This window comes from Sebastes fasciatus, chromosome 19 (genome assembly GCF_043250625.1).
Source record: "Sebastes fasciatus isolate fSebFas1 chromosome 19, fSebFas1.pri, whole genome shotgun sequence".
NCBI lineage: Eukaryota > Metazoa > Chordata > Actinopteri > Perciformes > Sebastidae > Sebastes > Sebastes fasciatus.
Genome location: NC_133813.1, coordinates 2607221 through 2634722, shown reverse-complemented (window position 1 = coordinate 2634722; position 27502 = coordinate 2607221). Strand labels below are relative to the sequence as shown.

The window sequence follows — 27502 nt, the reverse complement described above, 5'->3', positions numbered from 1 at the left end:
GAAATCTCAGATTTATTTTTTTTCCTCAATGTGGCCCTAATACTCCGTCGTTCCGTCGTACCATAGACCTACAACAATGATGAATAAAAATGAAAATATAAACAAAAAAACTGTTATTCATTTCCACCAATTCTTTTTAAAAATCCACAGGGAGCCACTGGAGAGGAGCTAAAGAGACGCATGAACGCACATTATGCCCTTGTTGCCCTTGCAGGTAATGCACTGACTATGGAGAAGTACCTCATACAACCCCACTACAACACATCAGAACTATCCCTTTAAGTACTATTTTTAGGTACTTTACTTCCGCTACTTTATACTTCTACTCCACCACATCTCAGTGGGAGATATTGTACTTTTTACTCCACTACACTTGTCTGACCGCTTTAGTTACTTTACAGATTCAGATTAATAAAACAAATTATTTTTATATTATTAAACTACAAAGCAGTATTTGATGACTTTAGTTACTTTACAGATTCAAAATATAATCAGAAAATAAATTATATTATTATATCAATAAGACTATTGATCCACAGGAAAGATACCCAGCAGTATAAAGTGTGTATATATATATATATATATATATATATATATATATATATATATATATATATATATATATATATATATAAATAAATGGGCCATTCTGCATGATGAATATTTTTACTTTCAGTATTTCTACACTGTAGTATTATTACTTTTACATAAGTAAAAGATCTGATGTACATTATCCCGCTTATTACACGCCAGACATTTGAGGACGTCATCTTGGGGCATTGGGGAACACTGATCGTCATTTTTCACCATTTTATAGACCGAACGACTAATCGATTAATCGAGAAAATAATCAACAGATTAAATCGATAATGAAAATAATTGTTAGTTGCTACTACATTTTGGAGGTAAATATACTTTTAACTAAGGATGCACCGATACCGATAGCAGTATCGGGTCCGATACTGTGCTCATGTACTCGTAATCGCAAAACGGCTCCGATACCACTTTACGGCAGCGTGACGTTAACCTCTCGTCACTATCTTTCGTCTCCTATCGCACGTGCTCTCGCTCCACCTCCCCAACGGTGTTGGGCGAGACGGGTCGGTGGTGCGCCCGACCAAGCTGGGTCAGTATCCCACCTCAGCCGACACGCACCGGCCCTCACTTTCATTGCGCCACGGGGTTTTGCTTGCACCCTCTGACTCGCGCGTGCATTAGACTCCTTGGTCCGTGTTTCAAGATGGGTCGGGTGGGTTGCAGACATCGCCGCAGACGCAGTTGGGGCGCACTATGGACAGTCCGCCCCGGTGACGCTTTGGCCACGGCCCCGGGAAGCAGTATTTGCATGTTTTCTTTGATTTTTAACTGAATATATTTTGGTTTTAAACAGTTGGTCGGACAAAACAAGACATTTGAAGACGTCATCTTAGGCTTTAGGAACTTGCGACGGGCACTTTAAACTGCTTTCTGACATTTCATAGATCAAACGATTGATCGATAATGAAGATAATCGTTAGTTGCAGCCTTAAACCAAATCCAATATGTAGTTTTTAAATCCTCAAGCTGACCTCTCTTAAGTGAAAGCAAAACAATCCTGGTCTGGGTTGGATATTGTTGGATTTACCAGTAAGGATTCCTCAAACCCATCTCAGTAAATCACACAACTTTAGGCCAATAAATGACCTCAGAAAATATGAAAAATAAAACAAATAAATGACAACAAACTGATGCTGATTGCTAGGGGGACTATTTTGAAAATTGATTAAATATTTCAATAATTTATCAAGTGAAAAAATAGAAGAAAAATCTCTAGTTTCAGCTTTAAAATGTGAGGATGTGCTGCTTTTCTCTTTTTTAAATCATTATAAACTGAATATCTTTAGGTTTTGAACAGTTGGTCGGACGAAACAAGGGCACTTGAAGACGCCGTCTTGGGCTTTAGGAACTTGCGATGGGTACTTTAACACAAACCAACGAACTATTTTGATGATTGATTAAACATTTCAATAACTTATCAATTAAAAAAATAGAAGAAAAATCTTTGGTTTGAAAAATAAGCAACTTAAATGACTTTAGAAAACTGTGGCGGACATCTTTCTCTATGTTTCAGTCATTTTACAGATCAAAGGATTCATCAATTAAGCAAGAAAATAATCCATAGTGAAAATAATCATAGCTGCTTCTTGTTCACATTCAGTAAATTAATGAATAGATTACCCTATCTCAGTAAATCACAACTTTAGACCAATAAATGACGACAGAAAGTATGAAAAATAAGATAAAAAACTGACGACACAAACCGACGCTGATTGCTAGGGAACTATTTCGATAATTGATTGAATATTTCAATAATTTATCAAGTAAAAATAGAAAGAAATCAGCTTTAAAATGTGAGGATATGCTGCTTTTCTCGGTTTTAAAATCATTATAAACTGAATATATTTGGGTTTTGAACTGCTGGGCATAAAAAATAAGCAAATTAAATGACTTCAAAAAACAGTGGCGGACATTTTCCTCTAGGTTTCAGACATTTTATAGAGAAAGGTAACGCCTGCACACTCCTCCACTACAGGTCAAAGCGTTATAAAATATTAACATATTGTGAGTATTGTGCAGGCGTTACCTTTTTCTTTACCAACGCTGTTCTGATAGCCTCGCACCTACATGATGTGCGTATAATTAATTCAACTCATCGGGCCTTTTATAGACCAAAGGATTCATCAATTAATCAAGAAAATAATCGATATTGACATTTCATCAGCTGCTTCGAGTTCACATTCAGAAAATGAGGCTGCAGAACGAATAGATTATCTTTAAGTATGAATACAGGTACTTAAAAATATACAGTCACAACATCAGGTATTGCATTTAAAGTTGTTTTAATTAAGGAAGTGTTATACTTTCACTCTAGGAAAAACAAAATGAAAAATAATCTGGAGGATTGGGTCACAACTTTTGTTTTAAGAAATTAACCTTTTTTTTATTATTATTATAATTATTATCTTTAGACTTGAAATTCCTTTACACAATACATTTTTCCTTTATAAGTATTTCAAAATATCTTTTGCTGGTTTGTTCGGTAATATTTTTTCCTATAAGTAGAATCTCATTTTTAATATAGTTCTCTTTTTGAAAACAAAACAACAAAAAAAACCATCCATCAATATGTTTCTGTCCAGGGTCTTCTTCACGTGTTTGGAAGATGTTACGTCAGAAAGAAACGGCCAGTGGCTGGTTGAGACGTACAGCCGTCCGTCAGTCCAGCTCTGCTCGTGACAGAGAGGCTGATGGGGAAAAAACATCATCGCTGACGCTCTGCAGTCCGGCAGAGCTGGAAGGTCAGAGAAGCTTGGCTGTATCCGGTGATGCAGCGCTCCCATCCGAATGCCAGATATTTGGACCCTTATAGAGGCATGTGGGAGCATTAAAAGTCCAGTTTGTTGGTGTTGGTATTGGTGGAGGTGTTGGAGGTGTTGGGGGTGTTGGGGGTGTTGGGGGTGGGGGTACTAAAGACAGTCCTCTCCCCACTTGTTGGCGTCGTTTCTCAAACACCAGGGATGCTCTGGTGTGAGGAAAGTAAAATCTTACTGAAGACATTATGAATTACGCTTTGAAAAAATACTGCTCAGATTGTATGTATAACATAAAACCCAGCTGATCCGCACTGTAATTGACTACAGGAGTCAAAGCTTTAGTTTAGTCCGCAAGGCCCCTCGTTGTTTGGGCTTTAAAAGATAATCCTCTCAGTAACTTCCCCCTAATATTTTGGGTAATCTTTTCGATTAACTGCATGCTGCTGATGGTGCTGCAGGGCTCCGTGAGCTGCTGATATATATCTATCAAATGCAAAACATCCAGCTTTCTATACATTCCTCTTCTTCGTCTGACTGACTTGCAAAAAAAACAAAAACACACAATCTGCCCACTGAGGAGAGACCTGGACCGGAACAGGAATACAATGGATGCTATTTCTCTCTTTCTCCTTAAACTTGGAGCTTTTTTAATTTTTTTTTTAAATATAAACTATGCAAATAGGAAAGCATTCATTGGCTTCATTTCTAGTTATAAAAACCAAATCTGCTGGTTTTAGTAGGTTCTCTCTCTTCTTTTATCTTTTAACAATAAAGCACTCTTTTTTTTTTTACCTCTCTCCAATGAGATTTATATCTCATTTACACATCACTTGTTTTCCCCACTTTTCTTTTCACACTCCAACCCCCTCTCAAACCCTACAACCTTTTTAGGATAATACACCATTAATTCCCTGCACATGTACTTTTTTTAGTTTTTTTGTGTTTGTTTAACGCCACATTACTTTTTAGTAGGCTATTACAGCACGATTTGTCATGCACTTTCTGCTTTCTTTTATGCAAAATACCCCTATGTTGCAGATCTGTCTGGACTAAACAGCTGTTTGCATTTTTATTTTATATTTTTTGTAATAAATCAGTCGTCCTCCACGTCGTCTCCTTCAGACTCATCCCTCCTCTCGTACATCTTATCCCTCTGCCTCTCCTGGATCTCCTTCATCTCTTCTGCATATCTGCTGAAAGCTCCTCCGAATTTGCCCCAAGCCTTGAATGGGATGGTGATAGAGTTCCTGTAGCTGGGCTTCACCTCGCTCACCCGCAGGAACACTCCGTATTTGTTGGACCCGACGTCGAAAAAGAACCGCTTGGAGTCCACCATGATGGAGGTGCCCTCTGGTAGCTCGCTGTAGCCGCCTGCTGCAGCACTGCCGCCGGCCAGCAGCTCCTCGTCGTCTCCTCCATAGTCGTCTATTAGCTTCGCGAGGGCGTCTCGGAACTCTATGAGCCCCTGGGCCGGCAGAGCGATGGTCTGCCCGGACAACATGCCGCCCGCAGGGCCCCCAACGCCGAAGCCTGGTCCTCGATTCACCGTCTGCCTGATGCGAAGGAACCTCCCTCTCTGGTTCTCCTTCAAGTCCAGGTAGTACTTGCGGTTCTCCCGGACTAAGAACTCGCTTTTCAGCGCTCTCCTAGGCCCGCCGTCCTCTCCCGCGGTGCTCTGGGCGATCTGCTCCGGACTGCTAGGCCCCAGCTGGGCGTAGTGCTCGATGAAGTCCCCGAGGTAGTCGCGGAACTCCGCCGCCACCGACAGAGAGAGAGTCAGCCGGCTCTTGGAGCCTCCGGCGCCGACTTCAGCTATCTTAATGAACCTTCCTTTGCTGTTCTGCTTCACGTCCAGATAGAAGCGCTTGTTCTGGATGTCGAGGCGCTTCGACGCCAGCTCCTGGGTCTCCTGGTCCCGCTGGAAGTGCTGGAAGCCGCCGCTGCCGCTGCCGCCGCCGCCGCCGCCACCACCACTACCACTACCTCCTCCACCACCACCACTACCTCCTCCTCCTCCACCTCCACCACCTCCACCGCTGCTACCGCCGCGCTCACTCCCACTGTCGCCATCCGCCATCTTCAGCTCCACCATTCAGGCTCTCTGCCTCTCTCTGCTGCGTAGCTGCTCTCTGCGCTCAGCCCCCTGCACGCTCATTATGGCTGCAGCGCTGTGATTGGTCCAGACGTCTGTCACTCTACAAGTTCACACGGTTACAGCTTTCCCATTGGTTCTTTGATTTTGTCTGTCACGCCCATATGTGGAATCTCTCGTCATCCATTGGTCAAATGGAGGTTTCCGTTTGCGTACTTCTTCTACTGTTTTTTTTTTAACTGCTCCCTCTAGTTGTGAATTTTCGAAATGACAGTATCCTTTTTTTTTTTGTCTTTAGTTTTTTTTCGTTTTTTTGTTTTTTAAGTTTTTAATTTTTTTTTGAAGTTTTTATGTTTTTATTTTTTTGGGGGGGGGGTTTTAAGTTTTTATTTTTAGTTGTTTTTTTAGTTAAGTTTTTAGGTTTTTATTTTTTTAAGGTTTTTATTTTTATTTTTTTATTTTTTTTAGGTTTGTATTTTTTTTTTTTTTTTTTTTTGGGAATAGTGCTAATATTTCTATAGAACAGTGCAAAATCTGAGAAAATGTTAACAAGTATAAAATTATTGATATCTTTCCACAATTCACATGTAAATTTACAGGACCAGAATAAATGAGAGCAAGTTTCAGGATGTGATTCGCAGAAGGAACAATTTACATCTATGTCACTCTTTAACTTTTCTAAGAAATGTTTCACTGGATAGAATCTGTGGATCAACTTAAATGACACCTCTTTTACCTTATTTCTTAGAAGGAACTTTTGCGGTAAGGACCAAACTTTCTTCCAGTCAATATCACTAACAAAATTACTCCAATAAAATGTTGTGTTGTGAAATCTCTTTGTTTTTATGACATAATATGATGAAAATTATGTTTTTTTTTAAATTTTCTGGCTACAGGTGGTAAATGTGTCGACATACTTTGTTTTTCTCCATTTTTATAGTGGAAAGAAGTCTGGAGAAAAAAATACAGGTAATATACAGCGCACACCCCCTTCACGCTCATTATGGCTGCTACTTCACGGAGCGCTGTGATTGGTCCAACCGTCTGTCACTCACGTAAGTTCACACGGTTACAGCTTTCCCATTGGTTCCTTGATTTTGTCTGTCACACCCACATGTGAAATCTCTCCTCAGCAGTTGCGTAGTTCTTCTTCTACTGTTTTTTTTTTAACTACTCCCTCTTGGTTGTGAAATCTCTTTGTTTTTATGACATAATATGATGAAAATTATGTTGTTTTTTTTAATTATCTGGCTACAGCTGGTAAAATGTGTCGACATACTTTGTTTTTCTTCATTTTTATAGTGGAAAAAAATACAGGGTTGTGTTTTTATGTGTGCAAAATATTTTTGTGACCTACCTGGTATTGCTAGTGGTGGAAGAAGAGTAAAAATAGCAATACTACAGTATAAAATATTCCATTACAATTAAAAAAAAAAAAAAATTTACTTGTTGGGTTGTGTTTTTATATGTGCAAAATATTTTTGTGACCTACTATAGATAAATATGCTTTATTTGTATGTTTCTGTACACCTATTGTTACTCCCAATAAATTATTACTAAAAATATATATATATATATTTTTATATATATATAGTGCTACAAGTAGATAAGAGTCATAAAGCCAGTGAGCTGACTCGTTACTTAAAGTACCAAAAGTAAAAGAATGACCCAGTTCAGAATAGATTATATCACTGTATTATAATAATTGATACATTAATGGGTTCATCACTTTAATGTTACAAATATTTTATATACTTTATCTGTCAGGTAGCTTGTGAATTACACTCATTTATTTCTTGTTATTAATCTGAATCTGCAAAGTGACTTATAAGTTATAAGATAAATGTAGTGGAGTAAGAAGTACAATATTTCCATCTGAGATGTGGTGGAGTAGAAGTATAAAGTAGCAGAAAATGGAAATACTCAAGCAAAGTACAAGTACCTCAGTGCTTCAGTAGAAATGTAAATGTATTTCTTTACTTTCCACCACTGCTGCATGTAAACAAGTTATTACATTATTACTGCATTACCCATTTCTGCCCACAGATAGCAGCAGAGTTTCATTTTCCTCTCAGGTCAGTTTTCAGATAAGATATTCCTTTATTAGTCCCACAATGGGGACATTTGCAATTGCATTTGCATTTTTCAGGTGGATTTTCTTGTCAGCAGCGCCCGTGAGATCACAGGTGAAACCACAGCTGCAGTGTTCACCACCGCTACTCTGGAGGTGTTTTTGTTTCACTTTATATACCTTGTGTTGTGTTGTGTTGTCTAATATAAACCTTATTTATCAGAGAGCCTGTTTATTTCATGTGTTGAACATGAACAGATGCCTAAATAGGGAAAAGCTTAAAGGTGTCGATCCACTTTAGAGCTGGATAACAGGTTGTGGTGGTTTGGTAAACCCCTGTTCCCAAAGTCCTGAATACGTCAGAGAAGAAGAGCTGCAACAATTGTTAACTATTAAATTAATCACCAACTATTTTGATTCATCAGTTTGAGTAATTTCTGAAGAAAAACAAGTCAAAATTCTCTGATTGCAGCTTCTTATATGTGAATATTTCTGGTTTCTTTCCTCCTCTATGACAGTAAACTGAATATCTTTGAGTTGTGGACAAAACGAGACATTTGACGACGTCATCTTTGGCTTTGGGAAACACTGATCCATATTTTTTCACCACTTTATAGAACAAACTACTAATCGATTCATCAAGAAAATAATCAACAGATTAATCGACAATGAAAATAATCTTTAGTTGTAGTCCTAAAGAGAAGTATTTTGTACACAAGGATGTATGGATCATCAGCAAACCAGACTCCATACAATTTTCTGAGTATTTAAAAAAACAAACACAAAATGTCATAGATTATTTATTAGTTCAACTATTAATTAATATTTTCTGTAAATGTTATCTCCTACCATTATACCTTCTTTATATTTTTGGGCATTGTTTATATTTTGGATACCTGTATATTTATATTTTTATACTTGCACCTTCATTCATATTTTATATATTTGCACGCTTTCCTACATTGTAGTGCGACAGTTGCACAACCATTTCCCCCTGGGATATATATATAAAGTTATATCTCATCTTATTTCAGTCTTCTCCACACTGCCAGGTATGTAGTTCAGGTGGATACTAACTTTAATTTATTAAAAATGTTTTGCCTGAAAACTTAATTAAATTAAATTCAGTGACATTTAGTCTGATAAATATTAGAATCAGCCTACTCTGCATGTAAACTCCTCTTCATGTCATTAAACCCATAAATTCCCATAAATATTACCAAGAACATGACCTCAGTGTTCTCAATGGTAGCTACGGAAAAAACACTCTGTTCTACATGGGATTTCTTAGTAATTGTGCAACATGAAAATCAAAAGCTGAAAACTGAATCCAGTGAATGTGACACTGGAGGAACACTTGGAACTGGGACACATAGGTCCTCCCTTTGGTCATAATCTGGAACAACGATTATACAAAAACACAAAAGCAGAAACATTTGGAGGCATTTTTAAGGAGAATAAAGTTGAGTGAATTAAAATGTTAATCTAGACCTCAAATGATGGATAGTGAGGCGCTGATGCTTTTCATTAAAGATGCAACGATACTGTATACTGTGCAATACCTTCAGGTGGAATTTCATTCTCACTGTGCAATATCATATTTACACCTGTGCAATTGTGTTAGTAGTCTGCTTATTGTCAATATGTATATATATTGTTCAATTTTTTTAATATTCCCCTTGTTTATTTAGTTCCTATTATTATATTCCTTCTATTTAAATTGTTCATTTGTTGTTTTTACATTTATCCTTTGATATTGCAATGTATTGTTATTAATTGTTTGTTTGTTTTATTGACACAACAAATATGAATTACTTATTTAAATGGAAGAAAACAATAACTATATATTGTAATTTGCTTAATGAATTGTATATATGTATATATATCTATATATGTTTTTGTTTTTATTTTGTTCTTTTTTTTATTTGTATTTATTATTGAATTGACGCTTTGCCAATATTGTTCACCTGACAGTCATGATCAATAAAGCAAATTGAATTGAATTGAATTGAGTACAGCCATCAGCATCATAACGTGGCAGGTGATGTTGTACTGGACTCACCTGTAGAAGCGTCATCCAGGTAGTCTCCAGGTAAAACTTCTGTGCTGCTTCTCCGTGCATCATTATAACCAGTCCACACAGCGTCTCTTTCCCAGTAGAACCAGTCCACACAAGCCTATAACCAGTCTACAAACACACAACATCTCACTGGAAACGTTCCTGCAGAAATCATGTTAGTATTTAGCAGGGCATGGTAGCTACTCCCGGCATGCACCTGTTCGAGATGAAGCAGCGTCACTTTGCTAACTCGCCATTTTATTTAATTTTTTACATAGACCTATGCCAAAGCATAATAGGCTTACTAGAGATAAAAAAATTAAAAAAAATTAAAAAATACAGTACAGTTATATTTAAAAAATACTCAAAACTAGTACAAGTACGGGATTGGCACGATCAACTTGGTAGTGGCTAGATCTCGCGATATTATCAAGGTTTGGCATTGACTTCGATAGTCGTCTGACAGCGATTCTCGCGAGAGTTTCTGTTTTTTGCAGATCTCAGATCAGATTTCTAGGTTTTCGGCTCCTTTCTAGGCACGAGCTCTCAACGGCTCCAAAGAGTAGAGAAGCAAAGAGATATAACTACGGTGGGTTGTCGCTATTTTAAACTGATCACGCTTTATTATATTTACAATATTTTATTCTTCAACATAAGCCACTTCGGTAGAATGACAATACAATAGAAATAATAATTTTGACTATTGTATGGCACTTACTTTGTAGGCGGACGTTTTACTGGTAGTAGCTTTCACTACAAAATTGCGAAAGCGTAGCTGCGTCTCTTGGCAATATATACGTTCTTTGACGGCTCATTACACTCCCAGCATGCACCTGTTCCAGATGAAGCAGCGTCACTTTGTTAACTCGCCATTATATTTTATTTTTTACATAGACCTATGCCAAAGTATAATAGGCCTGCTAGAGATTTTTAAAAAAATACTATTGTAAAAGTAAAGTTATATTTTAAAATGACTCAAAACTAGTACAACTTCTAGCCCGCAAACTGGGGAAAATCTCGCGAGATTATCAAGTTTGGCTTTGACCTCGATAATTCGTCGGGCAGCGAGTCTCGCGAGAATTTCATTTTTTGCAGATCTTAGATCAGATTTCGCGGTTTTCGGCTCCCTTCTAGGCACGAGCTCCAAAGAGTATAGAAGCAAAGAGATATATCTACGGTGGGTTGCTGCCATTTTAAACTGAACAAGTTCATTATATTTACAATATTTTATTGTTCACCACAGGCCACTTCAGTAAAATGACAATATAATAGAAATAATTTTGTTTTTACCTTTGTATGGCACTTACTTTGTAGGCAGACGTTTTACTGGTAGTAGCTTTCAGTACAAAAAAATACTATAGTACAAGTAAAGTTATATTTAAAAATACTCAAAATTAGTACAACTACAAGCCCGCAAACTGGGAAAAATCTCGCGAGATTGTCAAGGTTTGGCTTCGACCTCGATAAATCGTCGGGCAGCGAGTCTCGCGAGAGTTTTTGCAGATCTCAGATCAGATTTCGCGGTTTTCGGCTCCTCTAGGCGCGAGCTCTCAACGGCTCCAAAGAGTATAGAAGCAAAGAGATATATCTACGGTGTTTACAACAGCCGCTGCTGCCGTTTTAAACTGAACACGCTTATTATATTTACAATATTTTATTGTTCAACACAGGCCACTTCGGTAGAATGACAATAAAATAGAAATAATTTTGTTTTTACTTTTGTATGGCACTTTGTAGGCGGATGTTTTACTGGTAGTAGCTTTCACTACAAAATGGTACGGAAGTGTAACTCTGCCTCTTGGCAATATATACGTTCTTTGCACGCTCACATGCACGAGCACGCACTCCAAGCACGCCCGGTGATGTCAACAAAGACGTGCTCTGCTCAGGTAGACAATAATCCTCTATATCTTTATATCTTTACATAACAAATAGTTGTTTGATGCTATATTAATGCTCTGGTTATCAAATTTAGCACGTTTAATATGGGATTAAAAATGGGAGGTGGCAGTAGGCCAAAAATAAATAAATAAAGATATCACAGAGATATTAAATAACTCAGTCACATTTTTTAACATGCTTACAATTTTGTGAGATGTGAATTTAAGTTTAGCAAAAACACAACGGTGGACTTAACGGTGGACAACGGTGCAGATAAGGATTTCACATTCAAAATATATGCTCAGTTTCAGAGGTAGAAGAAGTTTCAGATCTTTTACTTGAGTAAAAGTAGGAATACCTTTATGGAAAAGTATTCAATTACAAGTAAAAGTCCTGCAAAAAATAAATCTTATAGTAAAATTATAAAAGTATTATCAGGAAATCAAAAGTAAAAGTACTCATCCTGCAATATAGTGGAGTAGAAGTTTAAAGTAGCAAATAATGGAAAATACTTCCATGTTGGCAAAGTACCTCAAAAATAATATATTGATATTTTACTTCCAGATAGTAAGGATGAAAACACATCAGATGACATGTTAAGTCTTAATAATGTTTTTATTTTAGCAGTCTGATTTCACATAACAAACACAAATCAAATAAAACAACTTCTTAGATTCAAATTTAAATATATCCAAACTATACATCAGTTACAAGCAGAGATACACACACACACACATAAATCACAGTATTGCACACAACCACCCTGTTGGACTCAAGCTTCACAGCAGGAAGAACTGTTCCTTATTATTTCCGTTAGCATTGATGATTGAATAAAATCAATGCATTCTAATTTTGTCTGACAGAATATCACAGTGAAGATGAGAGCATCAGTAATACTGGGGGTAGCTCGGGTAGGTTCCCATGAGTGGTGTTGAGGCAGAGGGCAGCATGACTGCTGGGAGACCGTTGTACTGGTAGAAAGAGTCCAGGGGCAGTGAGGGGACGCTGGGCAGAGAGGAGCCGTACTGCAGGCTGTGTGGATGGACGTAGGAGGCCGCCGTCGGGCCCTCCGGTACTGATGCTGAGTGGTACCTGGTGTAGGGACCCGGTCTGTAGGCCTGCAGCTCGGGGTAATGCATGAACTGAGAGGCAACGTTTGCATGGCATGCGTGAGCCAGGGCGTCCTGCACCGTCCTCTTCAGCTTCATCCGCCGGTTCTGGAACCAGTTTCTGATCTGAGAAGAAGAAAAAATCTAATATTAATACACAATATTTTCTTTATTAGTGAACATCAAAGCTGAAGACAGGATGTTATTGTGAAATAAATAAATGTAATTAATAAATTAATTAAAAAAATTCTGAAAAATACAGCAAACAAACAGGTGGAATAATAAAAACAAAACAAAAAAAATCAACTAAAATATGAAATATTGAGTCCATGTCCCCATAATAATAATAACATAAATAAATCAAACAAATAACTAAAATAAGAAATAATGAAATGAAAATAAAAAATGAAATAAATACAAGAAAATTATACTATTTATAAATGAACATAAAATACGAATAATAATGAAATAAAATAATGAAAATAGAAAAATACAGCAAAAAATAAAATAAAACAAATAAATCAACAAAAATATTAAATGAAGTCTCCCGAATAGTAAAAATAAATCAAACAAATAAATCTTAAAAAATCTTTAAAAAATAAAATACAAAAAATAAAACAAATATATGAATATATAAATGAAATAAAAATAAAAACACCAATAAATAAATAAACTAAAATAGTCCCCCAAATAGACCTACAAAAAAGTCCAAGTCTCCTAAATAATCAAAACTAAATCTAACAAACAAATATAAAAAATATATATATTTTTAAAAAAATTAAAAAATAAACATGAAAAATAAAATAAAATACAAAAAATAAAATAAATAAGTGAATATATAAGTAAGATAAAAAATAAAAACACAAATAAATAAATGAAAATAGTCCACCAAACAGCCCAAAACAAAAAAAAGTCTCTAAAATGTTTCAATTACATAATTTTATTTTTGTTGCTTTATTTGATATAAAATTGTATTTACTGACACTGCTGGGAATTGTATTCATGTATTGAGTCTAAAAATGCTGGAATCAGCTTTGCTAAACAAAGTAAAATAAAACAGAGGACATGATGTAAGTGAACACATATTGATTATGACGTATTGATGATTGTTACCTGTTTGTCAGACAGGTTGAGCTTCTTGCAGAGCTCGGCCTTGTCTTGTGTTCCCAGGTAGGCGTTCCTCTTGAAGGCCCTCTCCAGGCTGCTGATCTGCTCCGCCGTGAAGGCCGTACGAGGCCTCCTCCCAGACAGAGGCGACGCTGGCGAGGTGGAGGAGCAGTCGGCGGTCGCCGTGGGGGAGACGGAGCGACCACCTTCACTCTCGTACCCTGAGGTCTCCTCCTCCGTCCCGCTACTGAAACCTGCTTCAGTCACTGCAGAGAGGAACAAAGAAGACATCATGTTAGACTGATGGAAGTATTCCTTTAAGTACTCAAACCACATAGTAAAAATACTCCCTCAGTACAAGTATGTCAGTATAATGCTGCTAAAAGTATTAAAATATTGACTTGTGCTTTTATATATTCAATCACTAGATTATTATTCCTCATGCATTAATGTAAAAGCAGGATTTTAATGTTGGTTGATCTGAGCTCATTTTGAACTATTAATTATTGATTATTTTCATGATGGATTAATCTGCTGATTATTTTCTCCATGAATCAATCGATTGTTTGATTGGAAAAAATTGTGAAAATAACAAAAATGGCATCAGCCCAAAGTGAGAACTTCACAATGTTTGTTTTGTTATTAAAAATACATTCAAGAAAATGTTAAATAATGAGTAGTTAAATTTAACAAAAAAATCATTTTATTATACGTTTTGTGAGCAAAAATCTTAATTTGTGATGTAACTAAAGGACAGCATAAATATATCAAACAATTAATTAACATAAGAATAAATAAATAAATTAAATACAAGAGACTTTTACTATATATATAAACATAACATAAAATAAAAAATAAAATTAAATACATAAAAAAAATAAAATTAAATACATCAAACTCAAAGTAAATATATAAATTAATAAAATAAATAAGTCAACACAAATATGAAATGAGTGTCCCAAGTCTCCCAAATAATGAAAAATAAATTAAACAAATAAATACAAAAAAATATATATTTTTTTTAAAAATAAGAAAAAATAAACATTAAAAATTAAATAAAATACAAAAAATAAAATAAATAAGTGAATATATAGATAAAATAAAAACAAAAACACAAAATAAATAAACAAAAATAGTCCCCCAAACAGTCCAAAACAAAAGTCTAAAAATGTTTAATTACATAATTTTATTTTAATTGGTTTCATTTGATGTATATCCTTAAAATTGTATTTACTGACGCTCAAGTAAAGTACAAGTACTTGAGCAGATAGTTTGGACTGAACGTACCTTGGTTACTGTGAGAGGTTTGGTGCTGCAGACTGAAAGCATCCAGGTCCTGGCTCCTGCTTTCTTGCTGCTCCGGTGAATTTTCTGCCTTCTGTCTGCAGTAAAAACCCGGCAGACTCTCTGAATGAGTCCCACAGGCAGCGGGTCCTGGTCCTGGTCCAGGTCCAGAGGCCGAGGCGGTCTCTGTACCTACAGGCTGGCTGCTCTGGGCCATCCACTCGATAGAAAAATCTCCTCTCATGGCTGCAGAGTATCTCAAAGAAAGAGTAAATCCTTGTGTGTTATAAAAGTTCCAGAGTGCAGGAGGTGGTCTGTGCTGGTCCTGGTCCTGGTCCTGGGAGAGTTTAACTAACCCCCCTCAGCTCTGCTGGTCTGTATTTATAGGGGGGCATCAAACTCCCTCAGACTCTGAGATCAAAGCAGACATCCTCCCGTCCCTCCACCCGCCTCCTTTAGTTTTCACAACTGGAGTAATTAAGACGTCTCATTCAGTCTCAATGAGGCTGTTACTGGCAGGCTCCAGTGAGTCTGGAAGGACCCCCCTCCACCTCCAGACCTCCACCCCCCATCCCTCCTTCCTGCCTCCAAAATAAAAAGATAATAGACACACCTCAGCCCAAACTGTCTGCATCTCCACCACCTCGTCCTCACTGTAAATACATCAAATCCTGTTTCTGTCTCCTTCACAGTTTCACTTTAGTCTATTCCATCATTTTCTGCATATCCAACTCAAATACACATATTAAAAATAGTGAGAAGTTAGAAAAATGTTTTTAAACAAATGTAAAAAGAAAGTCAAAAAATTTTAGAAAAAGAAAATATATATTAAAAAAAATAATGTTAGAAAAAACGTAAAAGAAATGTTTAAAAAAAGTCAGAAAAATGTTAGAAAACAAGTCAAAAAAATGTAAATAAAAAATGTCAGAAAAAAATGTTTTTAAACAAATGTAAAAAAAAAAGTCAAAAAATGTTAGAAAATATATTATAACAAAAAAAAAAAATAGAAAAAACGTAAAAAAAGCCAGAAAAATGTTAGAAAAAAAGGCAAAAAAATGTAAATAAAAAAAAAGTCAGAAAAAAACCAAAACAGAAAAACGTAAAAGAAAATTGGTTGAAAAAAAGTTAGAAAAATGTAAAAAAAAAAAAATTCCCCAAAAATGTTAGAAAAAAAATCTGATACTAAATACTAGCTTGTCGAGAAGGAGGTTAAATAACACTCAAAACTTACGCTAAAGTTTTGGTGAGGAAAAACTGTCATAGCCATTTTCAAAGGAGTTGACCTCTGACCTCCAGATATGTGAATGAAAATGTTTTTTTTCTCAGTTTTCTATGATTGTAAATTGAATATATTTGGGTTTTAGACTGTTGGTCCGACAGAGAAAATTATTCTGAATACGTCAACTTGCATTCTGGGAAATTATAACATGCATTTTAAACAATTTTCTGATATTTTAAAGACCAAAATATTAATTAATTAATTATAAAAAATCATCTGCAGACAATCAAAGACATGTGAAATCATAATATCTGCAGATTAATTGATAAAACAGTAATCCTTATTTGCAGCCTTTCACATGATAAACTGTATTTCCGGTCATTAATCAAACGTTGATCCTCCTCGGTGCTAAACTGCTCATCACAAACAGTCATTTAAACGTCCATTAGCATCATTTGAAAAGAGCTTTCAGGTGAATAACGAGCAGTGAGTGGTTTAATTTAACGGCAACAGTTAATCCGGGATGATCCCAGATTAAAGGAGAGTCACTGATATGACGTATATAACAAGAGATTTAACACTGACGGGTTTTAAAGTCGTGGTATCTTTCTTTTAATTGATTTAAAATGATCCAACAAGGATCAATAATCACTAGAAATGTAGTGTAATATTACTGAATTAACAAGAAACAAGAAATATAGAGCATTTTACAATTAAAATACTTACAAGTACTTGAGTAGATGTACTTTCCATTAATGCAAATAAATACCTTTTAGCAGGTCTGTTAAAGTACTCACAGGAATACTGTGAGAGCAGATTGATATAAAAATATTACAGGAAATAAAGATAAATACACAAGATTACTACAAACCAGTGGTGGAAGAAGTATTCAGATCATTTACTTGAGTGAAAGTACCAATACAGCAGTTTACAAATACTCCGATGTATAAGTAACATTTAACTGTTGTTGGGGAAAAAAAGTCCATTATTTCCCTCTGAGATGTAGTAGAGGTATAAAGTAGCGTAAAATGAGAGTACTCATGTAGAGTACAAGTACCTACAATTGTACTTAAGTACAGTACTTGAGTAAATGTACTTAGTTACTTTAACACTGCTATAAATAAATAAATGTCTATCTAAAAATAATTTACCAACAGTAACAATGCTATAAATACATTTTAAATACCAAATACTCACAGAAATATTCCCAACAAAATATCAAATTAATAAATAAATATAATATTAAACAATATTTCACTCACAGGGGACATTTTTCTACATACTTTTTAATTTTTTAATTTATTGCAATTTTTTAATTTATATTTATATATATATATTTATTTATATATATATATATAAATTATGAGTACTTATTGCAGAAAAATGTCCCCTGTGTGAAATATTATTACATATTATATTATTATTATTATGAATGTAGCATGTTACTGTTGTTGGTAGAACAGTACATTATTTCCCTCTGAAATGTAGTGACGTAGAAGTTTAAAGTACCATAAATGTAAGTGCTCAAGTAAAGTACAAGTACCTAAAACGTTACTTATAATACTTGAGTAAATGTTACTTTCCACCGCTGCACATAAATATATTTAAGTACCTGTCTACCTTTTTATTATAAGTTATTTAACAACAGTAATGATACTAAATTCACTTTAAGTACCAAAGACTCAAAGGAATACTCCCTCATGATATCACATATATAGAAACTAGTGGAGGTGGAAGTACTCAGATTGTTTACTTGGATAAAGGTTCCTCCTATAGGATAATAAGTACCTCCTGTAGGATAAGTAAGTAGGATAATGGGGATAATCTATTCTGTGGCGCCTTAAATGATGTGAAACCATCTCGAGTGTCTTTCAATGGTAAACTGGATTTAGGGATCAAGGTGAAGTGACTGATAACGACCTGAGGAGGATGATCCGACCTGTGAAGAGGCTCATAACAGTCATCACCACCATCACCTGGATGGACCGAGGAGAGGAGAGGAGAGGAGAGGAGAGGAGAGGAGAGGAGAGGAGAGGAGAGGAGAGGAGAGGAGAGGAGAGAATTAGAATTATTATAGAAATTAAAGAAATAAAGCATCTATCTTTATATATAGAATTTTAAATTCCGTGGGAGAATACAACATAAATTTAGTGTAATAATTATTCATGTTTACTTCTAATTTTAAGGATTTCTGTTTTGAAAACGTAGAACTAAATTACTGAAATCATGTCCATGCATCTGTCCATGGAAAGACATAATGGTTGAAATGTCAAACCACAGAGTAATTTATATTTAAAGGTCCCGTATTGTAAAATAGTGAGATTTTCATGGCTTTTATATTATAAAGCAGGTTTAAGTGTAATATAAATACTGTGAAAGTATTGACAGAGAAATACACACACCATGTATTCAGAAACTGTGTCCTTGAAACAAGCCGTCAGGATTTCTGTCCATTTGTGATGTCACAAATATACAATATATATATAGATCATAGATATAAAACTGTTTTTATCTAGACCATTTCACAGTTTTAAACATAAATATTCTAAAATGTTTATTTTCTTGTGGCAAGTGTATATGAATGACATCAGCTGACAGGAAGTAAACATATACGCAAGCTGTTGCCCAGCAACGCAATTCCATTGCAATTCTGTTGAAATGCACTAAAACGGAGCGTTTCAGACAGAGGGTGAATACAGGCATATTCAGGCAGACAGTATGAGGAAAATAAAGTGTTTTATGAAGATTAAAGCATGGAAACATGTTCTAGTAGAAACATAAAATACAAGTAACAACCTGAAAATGAGCACGATATGGGACCTTTAAGTTAAAAGGGAAGAAGATGAACTTATGTAATAAATAGACATGAATGTGTATTGGACTTTTGGCACCACCAAGAGTTGTTTAGTTTGTATTTGATGGACCTAGAAGAACTCTTTTCAGGCCATAGATGTGTGCGTGCTCACCGGGTGGATGTGGATGAAGAGGCCGTGCTCGTCTTCGGTTGGATTGAGACCCTGAACGAAGTCCAGCAGCACCGGGTCGGCGTTAAAGAAGTGAGGATGAGAGATGAAGACCGGAGAGTCTGGAGAATTAAAAAATAAATAGAATAATTAGTTCACTCACAACGTTTCTCCAGATCTCAGGTGTCTAAACCAGAAGAAGTTGTAAACAAATTTCTGCTGCATAAAATGACGTTTTTTAGTAAATGTAATCTTTGCTTTTGAATTACTGGATCATTCAACATCTTCAGGCCTCTGAAAAGCAGGGAAGTGACGATTACAAAGTTTTGGGCCGATACCGATGTTTAAAATAACAATTTTATTTTGTTTTTGCTGTTATTTAGGTGTTATTTTTGCATTATTGAAACTACAAAATTGTGTCTTTTTTTTTTTTAAAGACTTCAAATCTTAAATGTCGGTCAAGACTGATATTTGTTATTTTTGTTAGGATTGCCTCTGTGTTTTGGATTTACCCTTAAAAACATTCAAGGAACAAAGATCGTCACATAAGTGGAACACATGTACAGTAAACGACACAGTTGTTGGATTTTACAGATATCCAAGGACAGCTTTATGGATACGTGTTTATTTAGCCTTTCATTGTCCAGATAATAGTTTTTAAGATTAACAATAATAAAAACACTGATTACTTTCCCATCCGTTTCAATGGGCACTGAAGGTGTGGAGGCTCGGGGTGGGAGACTAAATTCATCACGTTATATATGTAATGTTATTGTGATTATATATATTATGTTAGAAAATGACCAGATGGGAGTCGCTGGTTTTGGCCAATATCATGAATTGAATAGCTCAGAGTCGAGGTTCCTCTGTGGTGGAAACGATATAGAACCTTACAACGAGGCGAGCCGTCCTCATGGACGATTATATCTCTGATCATGTTAAACCCATTTTTAGTGTCTCGACCCGGTTCTGGATCCCTGATGGAAGTAACATGAAGAAGTGGTTGAGCGGGGTCAACGGTCGTCTGCTATAGCAACCAAGAAGCCTTTACTGTAAAATACATGCATTGTTGTGTTTAATAAAAATGTAGAATAGAGAGGGTGTAATATTTCATATTGAAACACTGAGAGACCCTCAGAGGACTTTATATCATCGGCCATGTTGGGCAGGTCGACTTTCAGCACCTCCTTTATTCCAATTGTTTAACAAAATAGTTTTATTGTTATTTGTTTTTATTCATCTTTTTCTTTCCTTATATTTTATTTGCTGTATAATTTATATTATTTTATACTGTAAAAAATATTTGCAGAATTTTATTTTGTAACAAATAAAATCTGAACATCTTTATGAATCTACTGTATTGAACTTTTATATATAGATAATGAAAAAATAAAGAAAAAAAAACTTTTAGAAACCTCCATTTTGCAGTTTTTCAGTCTGGAGAAGTCATGTGACCACAGTGCAGTGTGACATCACATTCTGAAACGTGACATCACATCACATTCTGAAACATGACATCACATTCTGAAACGTGACATCACATCAGAATGTGGCTTAGTGACATCACATTAAACAGAATGTGGCTTAGTGACATCATAAAGTCACTAGAATGTTGTGTGTGCACCAGTAGAAGCTCCCGCAGTCTAACAACTCAGTTATAGTCGAACCTTCACCAGAGAAGCATCTCTCAGTGATAACAGAGCGTGTGATCAGAGCGACAGTTAGTCAATCTACTACATACCTGCTATAGCTACTTCAATACAGCGTTACTACTGTATTGTCCTCGTATAATACTACTGTATTATACTCCGTACAGCGTTACTACTGTATTATACTCCGTTACCACAACTAACACCTCCGTTGTGCTATGATGAAGAAGATCGTCCGTTCAAGAAACGAGGTGAGATCTTCTCAGCCAGACACCTTTAAACACACTTTGTTCAGCGTTACAATGATCTAGGCCTTTAAACACACTTTGTTCAGCGTTACACTGATCTAGGCCTTTAAACACACTTTGTTCAGCGTTACACTGATCTAGGACTTTAAACACACTTTGTTCAGCGTTACACTGATCTAGGCCTTTAAACACACTTTGTTCAGCGTTACACTGATCTAGGCCTTTAAACACACTTTGTTCAGCGTTACACTGATCTAGGCCTTTAAACACACTTTGTTCAGCGTTACACTGATCTAGGCCTTTAAACACACTTTGTTCAGCGTTACACTGATCTAGGCCTTTAAACACACTTTGTTCAGCGTTACACTGATCTAGGCCTTTAAACACACTTTGTTCAGCGTTACACTGATCTAGGCCAGCCCACAGTTTCATCTGGTTTTTAATCTTTTGTCTAAACTTTTGACAAATGCATGAGCAGTATAAGATACGTATGTGGACTAAAACAGGGCTGTTTTTTACACTTAAATTAACAAAAACCAGAACTGAAAACATATTCTAAGCTTCACCAAAAGATTTTAGATCAACCTGATCTCCAAAAAACTGATCTGAAACTGAAGTTATTGACAGTATAAATGGTGTTCTGTGTGTATAGTATAAAGGAAACAGTAGAAAGATGTGATTCTGTGGTGTGAGGCTGAACTTGGCTAGACTCTTGTGACCAACTGAATCAGTGTGTTTCAGAAAAAGTAGCTTCACAGTGCTCTTTAGAAGCAGATGGAGTTGGCTTCAGTACTTTCAACTGTCTCTTTGTGTGATCCAACGTTAGGACGGGACTGTTTTCTCGGTGGTCTTTCCGTCACTTGACCAAGAGCTGGTTGAAGCCGCTACCCAGCAGGCTCCCAGCAAGGAGATGCAGTATCTCAGAAAACACAACTTTGAGCAGGCCTCAGTCATTGCTGCCCTGAGGGAGCAGATGGCCGCCAAGGATTCCAGCTGGGAAGAGGAGAAGATGAGGATCCTGAAGGCTCTCAAGTCAGAGAGACTCATCAGGAAAGATGCCCAGAAGGGCCTCAAAGGACAGGACAACCCTGACCTCCAGGTTCAACTCCTCCAGACTCCCAGCAACCAGTTGAAGGACTCTCACCAGCACAACACTGAGCTGGCCGCCGAAATCGCTGCCCTGAAGCAGCAGATGGCCGCCAAGGAGTCCTGCTGGGAGCTGGAGAAGAACAAGATCCTGATGACTCAGAGAGCCATCAAGATACAGGCTCAGAACGACTTGCAGAACAAGGAGAAGGAGAAACAGAAGGTGATCGACTCTCTCAATCAAAGTCTTCTTGATAAGCAGAATGAAATCCTGATGGTCAAACAGACTCCCAGCAACCAGCTGAAGGACTCTCACCAGTACAACACTGAGCTGGCCGCCGAAAACGCTGCCCTGAAGCAGCAGATGGCCGCCAAAGAGACCCGCTGGGAGCTGGAGAAGAACAAGCTCCGGATGGCTCAGAGAGCCATCCCGATACAGGCTCAGAAACAGGAGGTGACCGTCTCGCTCAGTCAAAGTCTGCTTGAAAAGCAGAGTGAGATCGTGATGGTCAAACAGACTCCCAGCAACGAGCTGAAGGACTCTCAACAGGTCACCGAGCTGGCCGCCGAAAACGCTGCCCTGAGGGAGCAGATAGCCGGCTGGGATCTGGAGAAGAACACGATCCTGAACGCTCTCAGGTCAGAGAGAACCATCAGGAAGGAAGCCCAGAGGGACCTCAAGGAACAGGACAAACAAAACCCTGACCTCCAGGTTCAACTCCTCCAGACTACCAGCAACCAGCTGAAGGACTCCCAGCAGCACAACACTGAGCTGGCTGCCGAAAACGCTGCCCTGAGGGAGCAGATGGCCGCCAAGGAGTCTGGCTGGGAGCTGGAAAAGAACAAGATCCTGATACAGGTTCAGAACGACCTGCAGACCAAGGAGCAGGAGAAACAGGAGGTGACCGACTCTCTCAATCAAAGTCTGCTTGAAAAGCATAATGAGATCCTGATGGTCAACCAGGGCTGGACTGAAAAGTGTGAAAAGGCCTGTGAAGCTTGGAAGGAGGAGAACAGGGAGATCAGAGAGACCTGTGAGAGAGAGCTCCAATCTGCACTTGATCAAAAGAATCTGATGGTCAAATCTCTGCAGGACGAGTCGGACAGGAAGGTGAGCCAGGTCGTCCTGGAAAAGGATGATCTGATCACCGGATTGACGACGGCCAAGATGGCTCTGGAAGTCCTGACTCTAAAGAAGGAGATGCAGCTCATCCAGAGCGAGGTCCGGCTGAAGGAGAAGGAGATGCAGCTCCTCCAGAGCGAGGCCGAGTGGTCAACGAAACTCGCCGCTCTGGAAGATCAGATCCGGCTCAAGACCGACACCACCACAGACCTCCAGGCACAACTCCTCTGCCTCCAGGAGCTCCACCAGAAACTTGACCTGGGAGCGCTGAAGATGACCGCGGAGGAGATGAATGCCAAGAAGAAGGAGTTAAAGAAGCTGATTGTGGAGAAGGAGAAGGAGGAGAAGAGACAGAAGAAAGAGAGGGAGGAAAGAGAGAAGAGAGAGAAGAAGGAGAGGGAGGAAAGAGAGAAGGAGGAGTTGAAAAGAGTGAAGAAGGAAAAGGAGGCTCTGGAGAAAAAAGAGAAGGAGGACTTGAAAAGGGAGAAGAAGGAGAGGAAGGAGAAAGAGAGGAGAGAGAAGTAGCATCCTTTCTCTCCACATTCTTCCCCCATCCCCCTTCTGACCATCCCGCCCCTTCACCCCCTACACCTACACCCCCTACACCACCTACACCTACACCCTACAACCCCTACACCCCCTACACCTACACCCCTTACAACCCCTACACCCTACATGCTCTATGTGAAGTGATTTCACCCCCTACACCCTACAACCCCTACACCTACACCCCCTACACCCTACAACCCCTAGCCCCTACACCCTACCTGCTCTATATGAAGTGATTTCAACCTCCTCCCCACGGTGACGTGGTCGCCTCCTACCATCACCCCTCCATACTCTCTCCCTCCTCCCCACAGCGACATGGTGGCTGAGTGATTCGGCCCGTGTCTGCTGGGTTGAATCCGGGTAATCCGGGTGATCCGGGTGATCCGGGTGATCCGGTTTCCAACCACAAATCATAGTATATAGTATATCATTAAAAAAAATATTAAAAAGTCATAGTATATAGTATATCACAAAAAAATATAAAAAAGCCATAATATATAACTAAAAAATATAAAAAAGCCATAATATATAGTATATCACAAAAAAATATAAAAAAGCCATAATATATAGTATATCACAAAAAAATATAAAAAAGCCATAATATATAACTAAAAAATATAAAAAAGCCATAATATATAGTATATCACAAAAAAATATAAAAAAGCCATAATATATAGTATATCACTAAAAAATATAAAAAAGCCATAATATATAGTATATCACTAAAAAATATAAAAAAGCCATAATATATAGTATATCACTAAAAAATATAAAAAAGCCATAATATATAGTATATCACAAAAAAATATAAAAAAGTCATAATATATAGTATATCACTAAAAAATATAAAAAAGCCATAATATATAGTATATCACTAAAAAATATAAAAAAAGTCATAGTATATAGTATATCACTAAAAAATATAAAAAAGCCATAGTATATAGTATATCACTAAAAAATATAAAAAAGTCATAGTATATAGTATATCACTAAAAAATATAAAAAAGCCATAATATATAGTATATCACTAAAAAATATAAAAAAGTCATAGTATATAGTATGTCGATAAAAAGTCTTAGACTTAGAGATGTTATTGTCATTGTCATGGAAAAACAATGAAAAACAGTTTAGCAGGTCTTGGCAGTAAAAGCAAGTAAAAAAACAAAAAACAAGGTAAAAGTGAGCATGGTTCACATACTGACCTCTGACCTCCAGATATGTGAATGTAAATGGGTTCTATGGGTACCCAAGAGTCTCCCCTTTACAGACATGCCCACTTTATGATCATCACATGCAGTTTGGGGCAAGTCATAGTCAAGTCAGCAAAGGTGGAGGTAGGCCGACACTGATACCAGACAGACAGACAGACAGACAGACAGACAGACAGACAGACAGTGATGGAGGTGACGGAGAGACAACAGATGATCAGGACCTCTTTGAACTTTTAACTGGATCAATCACCTGCCGGTTGTTGTTTTTCTGACTCTATATAACCAGAGGTATTTGTACTCTACTTGAGTATTTAAAATGTCATGCTACTTCCTACTTCTACTACAATTTGGAGGGAAGTAATGTACTTTTTACCTCATCTACGACAGGGGTCAACAACCTTTACTATCAAAAGAGCCATTTCGGGGCAAAAAATAAATAAAAATCTGTCTGGAGCCGCAAAACATTTGATCATTGTGATGAAGGTAACACAGTTTATAGTCTAAGTATATAGTATATAAGTCTAATGCAGTGAGGGCCAAAGAGATAATGTACTACGGAGTATTAGGGCCACATTGAGGGAAAAAACATCTGAGATTTACACAATAAAGTCAGAATATTATGAGAAAAAAGTCATAACTTTATGAGAAAAAAGTCGTAATATTACGAGAATAAAGTTATACGTTTATGAGAAAAAAGTCATAATATTACGAGAATAAAGTCATAACTTTACGAGAATTTTTTTTTTAATATTATGAGATTAAAGTCATAACTTTAACAGAAAAAAAGTCTTAATATAACGAGCATAAAGTCATAACTTAACGAGAAAAAAAGTCATAATATTACGAGAATAAAGTCATAATATTACGAGAAAAAAAGTTGTAATAGTATAAGAATAAAGTCATAACTATAGGAGAAAAAAAGTGGTAATATTACAAGAATAAAAGTCGTTGGTTTACGAGAAAAAAATAAAATAACACGTAAAATTACTATTTTATAATATTATGACTTTATTCTCGAAATCTCAGTTTTATTTTTTTTTCCTCAATGGGGCCCTAATACTCCGTCGTACAGTCGTACCGTCGTACCGTCGTACCATAGACCTACAACAACCTTCATTTCCATTAATTTTTTGTCAAATCCACAGGGAGCCACTGGAGAGGAGTTAAAGAGCCGCAGGTCGCTGACCTCTGACCTACGTGGAGTAAACGTGGCTTTTGTAAAAACCTATTTTTCCAAAGATGAATGTGAAATGACTGAAGGAATAAAAACATGTAAATCTGTGTCACCATATACTAAGTGAGACGTTATTTTACATTTTAGGGTCTGCTGGGATATTCTCTATTACCTGCCATAAAAGCAGCTTGGGAACTGAGGGTTCCCAAGCTGCTTTTATCAGGTGAGCCTCGTCACAGCAGCAACCGCCTCCAGCAGCTCCTGGATTCAGAGACATTTAAATTTCACCTCTCTAAAGACGAGACAAGCCCCCCCGTCCTCCTCTGTCTTTTCTGTCCTCCTCCTGTTTGATGATGAGGGGGGAGTCGCAGCGCCTGCCCGTCCACCAGGACCGGTCCCGCTGGCCCCCTTCAAAGCCCCCGGCAGCCTTTGATGAGGCTGATAGGGATCAATGGGACAGGGGAAGAGGCCTTAACTGACTGTGTTACAGACAGGGCGGGCAACTGCTGGAGACTGCCGGCAATGGAGATCAATGATTATTGGGCGTCATCAGCACCTTCATCTGCATAGAGGAATCCATTCAGCATCACACACACACACACAAACACACACTTTATTCTCACATTTCAGCTGCTTTTCTTACATTATTTGTGCTAAAACTGCACCAGGATACGACTGTAAATATTATAAATATTATTATTATTGTCAACAAATCATTTTTAAGGGATAAAAAAAACACATAAAGGAAAAGAGTTAATTGTTTTATTTTATTATTGTGATCAACATTAAAGAAGAGGACGCTTTAATAGTTCAAATTAAAGAAGATAAATTATTAAATTAAGATTTAAATGTGTTTTTTTTCCCCCCAGAAGTGTTTAAATGTGTATTTTTATTACTCTATTTGTAATTTTCCTGCTTTTTCTCTTAACAATTTACACTTAAGTTGTCTTAAGAGTCTTGCTGTCAAGGAATGTATTTTCTTTAAATCTGTTTTAAAATAAGAAATAATTAAGTTATAAATATTCTAAATATTATTATTCTTGTCAACAAATCATTTTTAAGTGATAAAAAACACAAAAAGGAAAATAATTGTATTATTGTTATCAACGTCAAGGAGGACTGATGTTTTCTTATTTCAAATTAAAGAAGAGAAATTATTAAATTAAGATTTAATTGTGTTTTTTTCCCCAGATGTGTTTAAATTTGTATTTTTATTACTTTATTTGTAATTTTTCCTCCTTTTTCTCTTAAAAATGTACACTTAAGTTGATAAATTGAGTCTTGTTGTCAAGGAATGTATTTTGTTCAAATCTGTTTTTGAATA

The 27502-nt window shown here is 36.8% G+C and overlaps 3 protein-coding genes and 1 long non-coding RNA gene across 5 annotated transcripts; 2 read left to right on the top strand and 2 right to left on the bottom strand.

Annotated features, from left to right (window-relative positions):
* Nucleotides 1–2862: 2862 nt before the first annotated feature.
* purbb (purine-rich element binding protein Bb) lies at nt 2863–5460 on the bottom strand. The gene has a single exon (XM_074618616.1). It carries the CDS (start codon nt 5443–5445, stop codon nt 4447–4449), a length of 999 nt encoding a protein of 332 aa, XP_074474717.1. The 5' UTR covers nt 5446–5460; the 3' UTR covers nt 2863–4446.
* A 4405-nt stretch (nt 5461–9865) lies between these two features.
* LOC141757794 (uncharacterized) lies at nt 9866–14345 on the top strand. 2 transcript variants are annotated; one of them, XR_012591761.1, is made up of 2 exons: nt 9866–10164; nt 13694–14345. It is a non-coding gene; the product is annotated as an uncharacterized LOC141757794 (long non-coding RNA). The 2 variants fall into 2 exon arrangements; XR_012591760.1 differs by lacking the exon at nt 9866–10164 and adding an exon at nt 10884–11168.
* ved (ventrally expressed dharma/bozozok antagonist) lies at nt 11896–15475 on the bottom strand. The gene is made up of 3 exons (XM_074618619.1): nt 14960–15475; nt 13679–13938; nt 11896–12691 (listed from the first exon to the last, which is right to left on the bottom strand). Exons 1-3 carry the CDS (start codon nt 15198–15200, stop codon nt 12344–12346), a joined length of 849 nt encoding a protein of 282 aa, XP_074474720.1. The 5' UTR covers nt 15201–15475; the 3' UTR covers nt 11896–12343.
* A 5432-nt stretch (nt 15476–20907) lies between these two features.
* On the top strand, nt 20908–26611 carry LOC141757816 (uncharacterized). Its single transcript, XM_074618663.1, has 3 exons — nt 20908–21038; nt 21862–23568; nt 26477–26611. Exons 1-3 carry the CDS (start codon nt 21006–21008, stop codon nt 26609–26611), a joined length of 1875 nt encoding a protein of 624 aa, XP_074474764.1. The 5' UTR covers nt 20908–21005.
* Nucleotides 26612–27502: the final 891 nt, after the last annotated feature.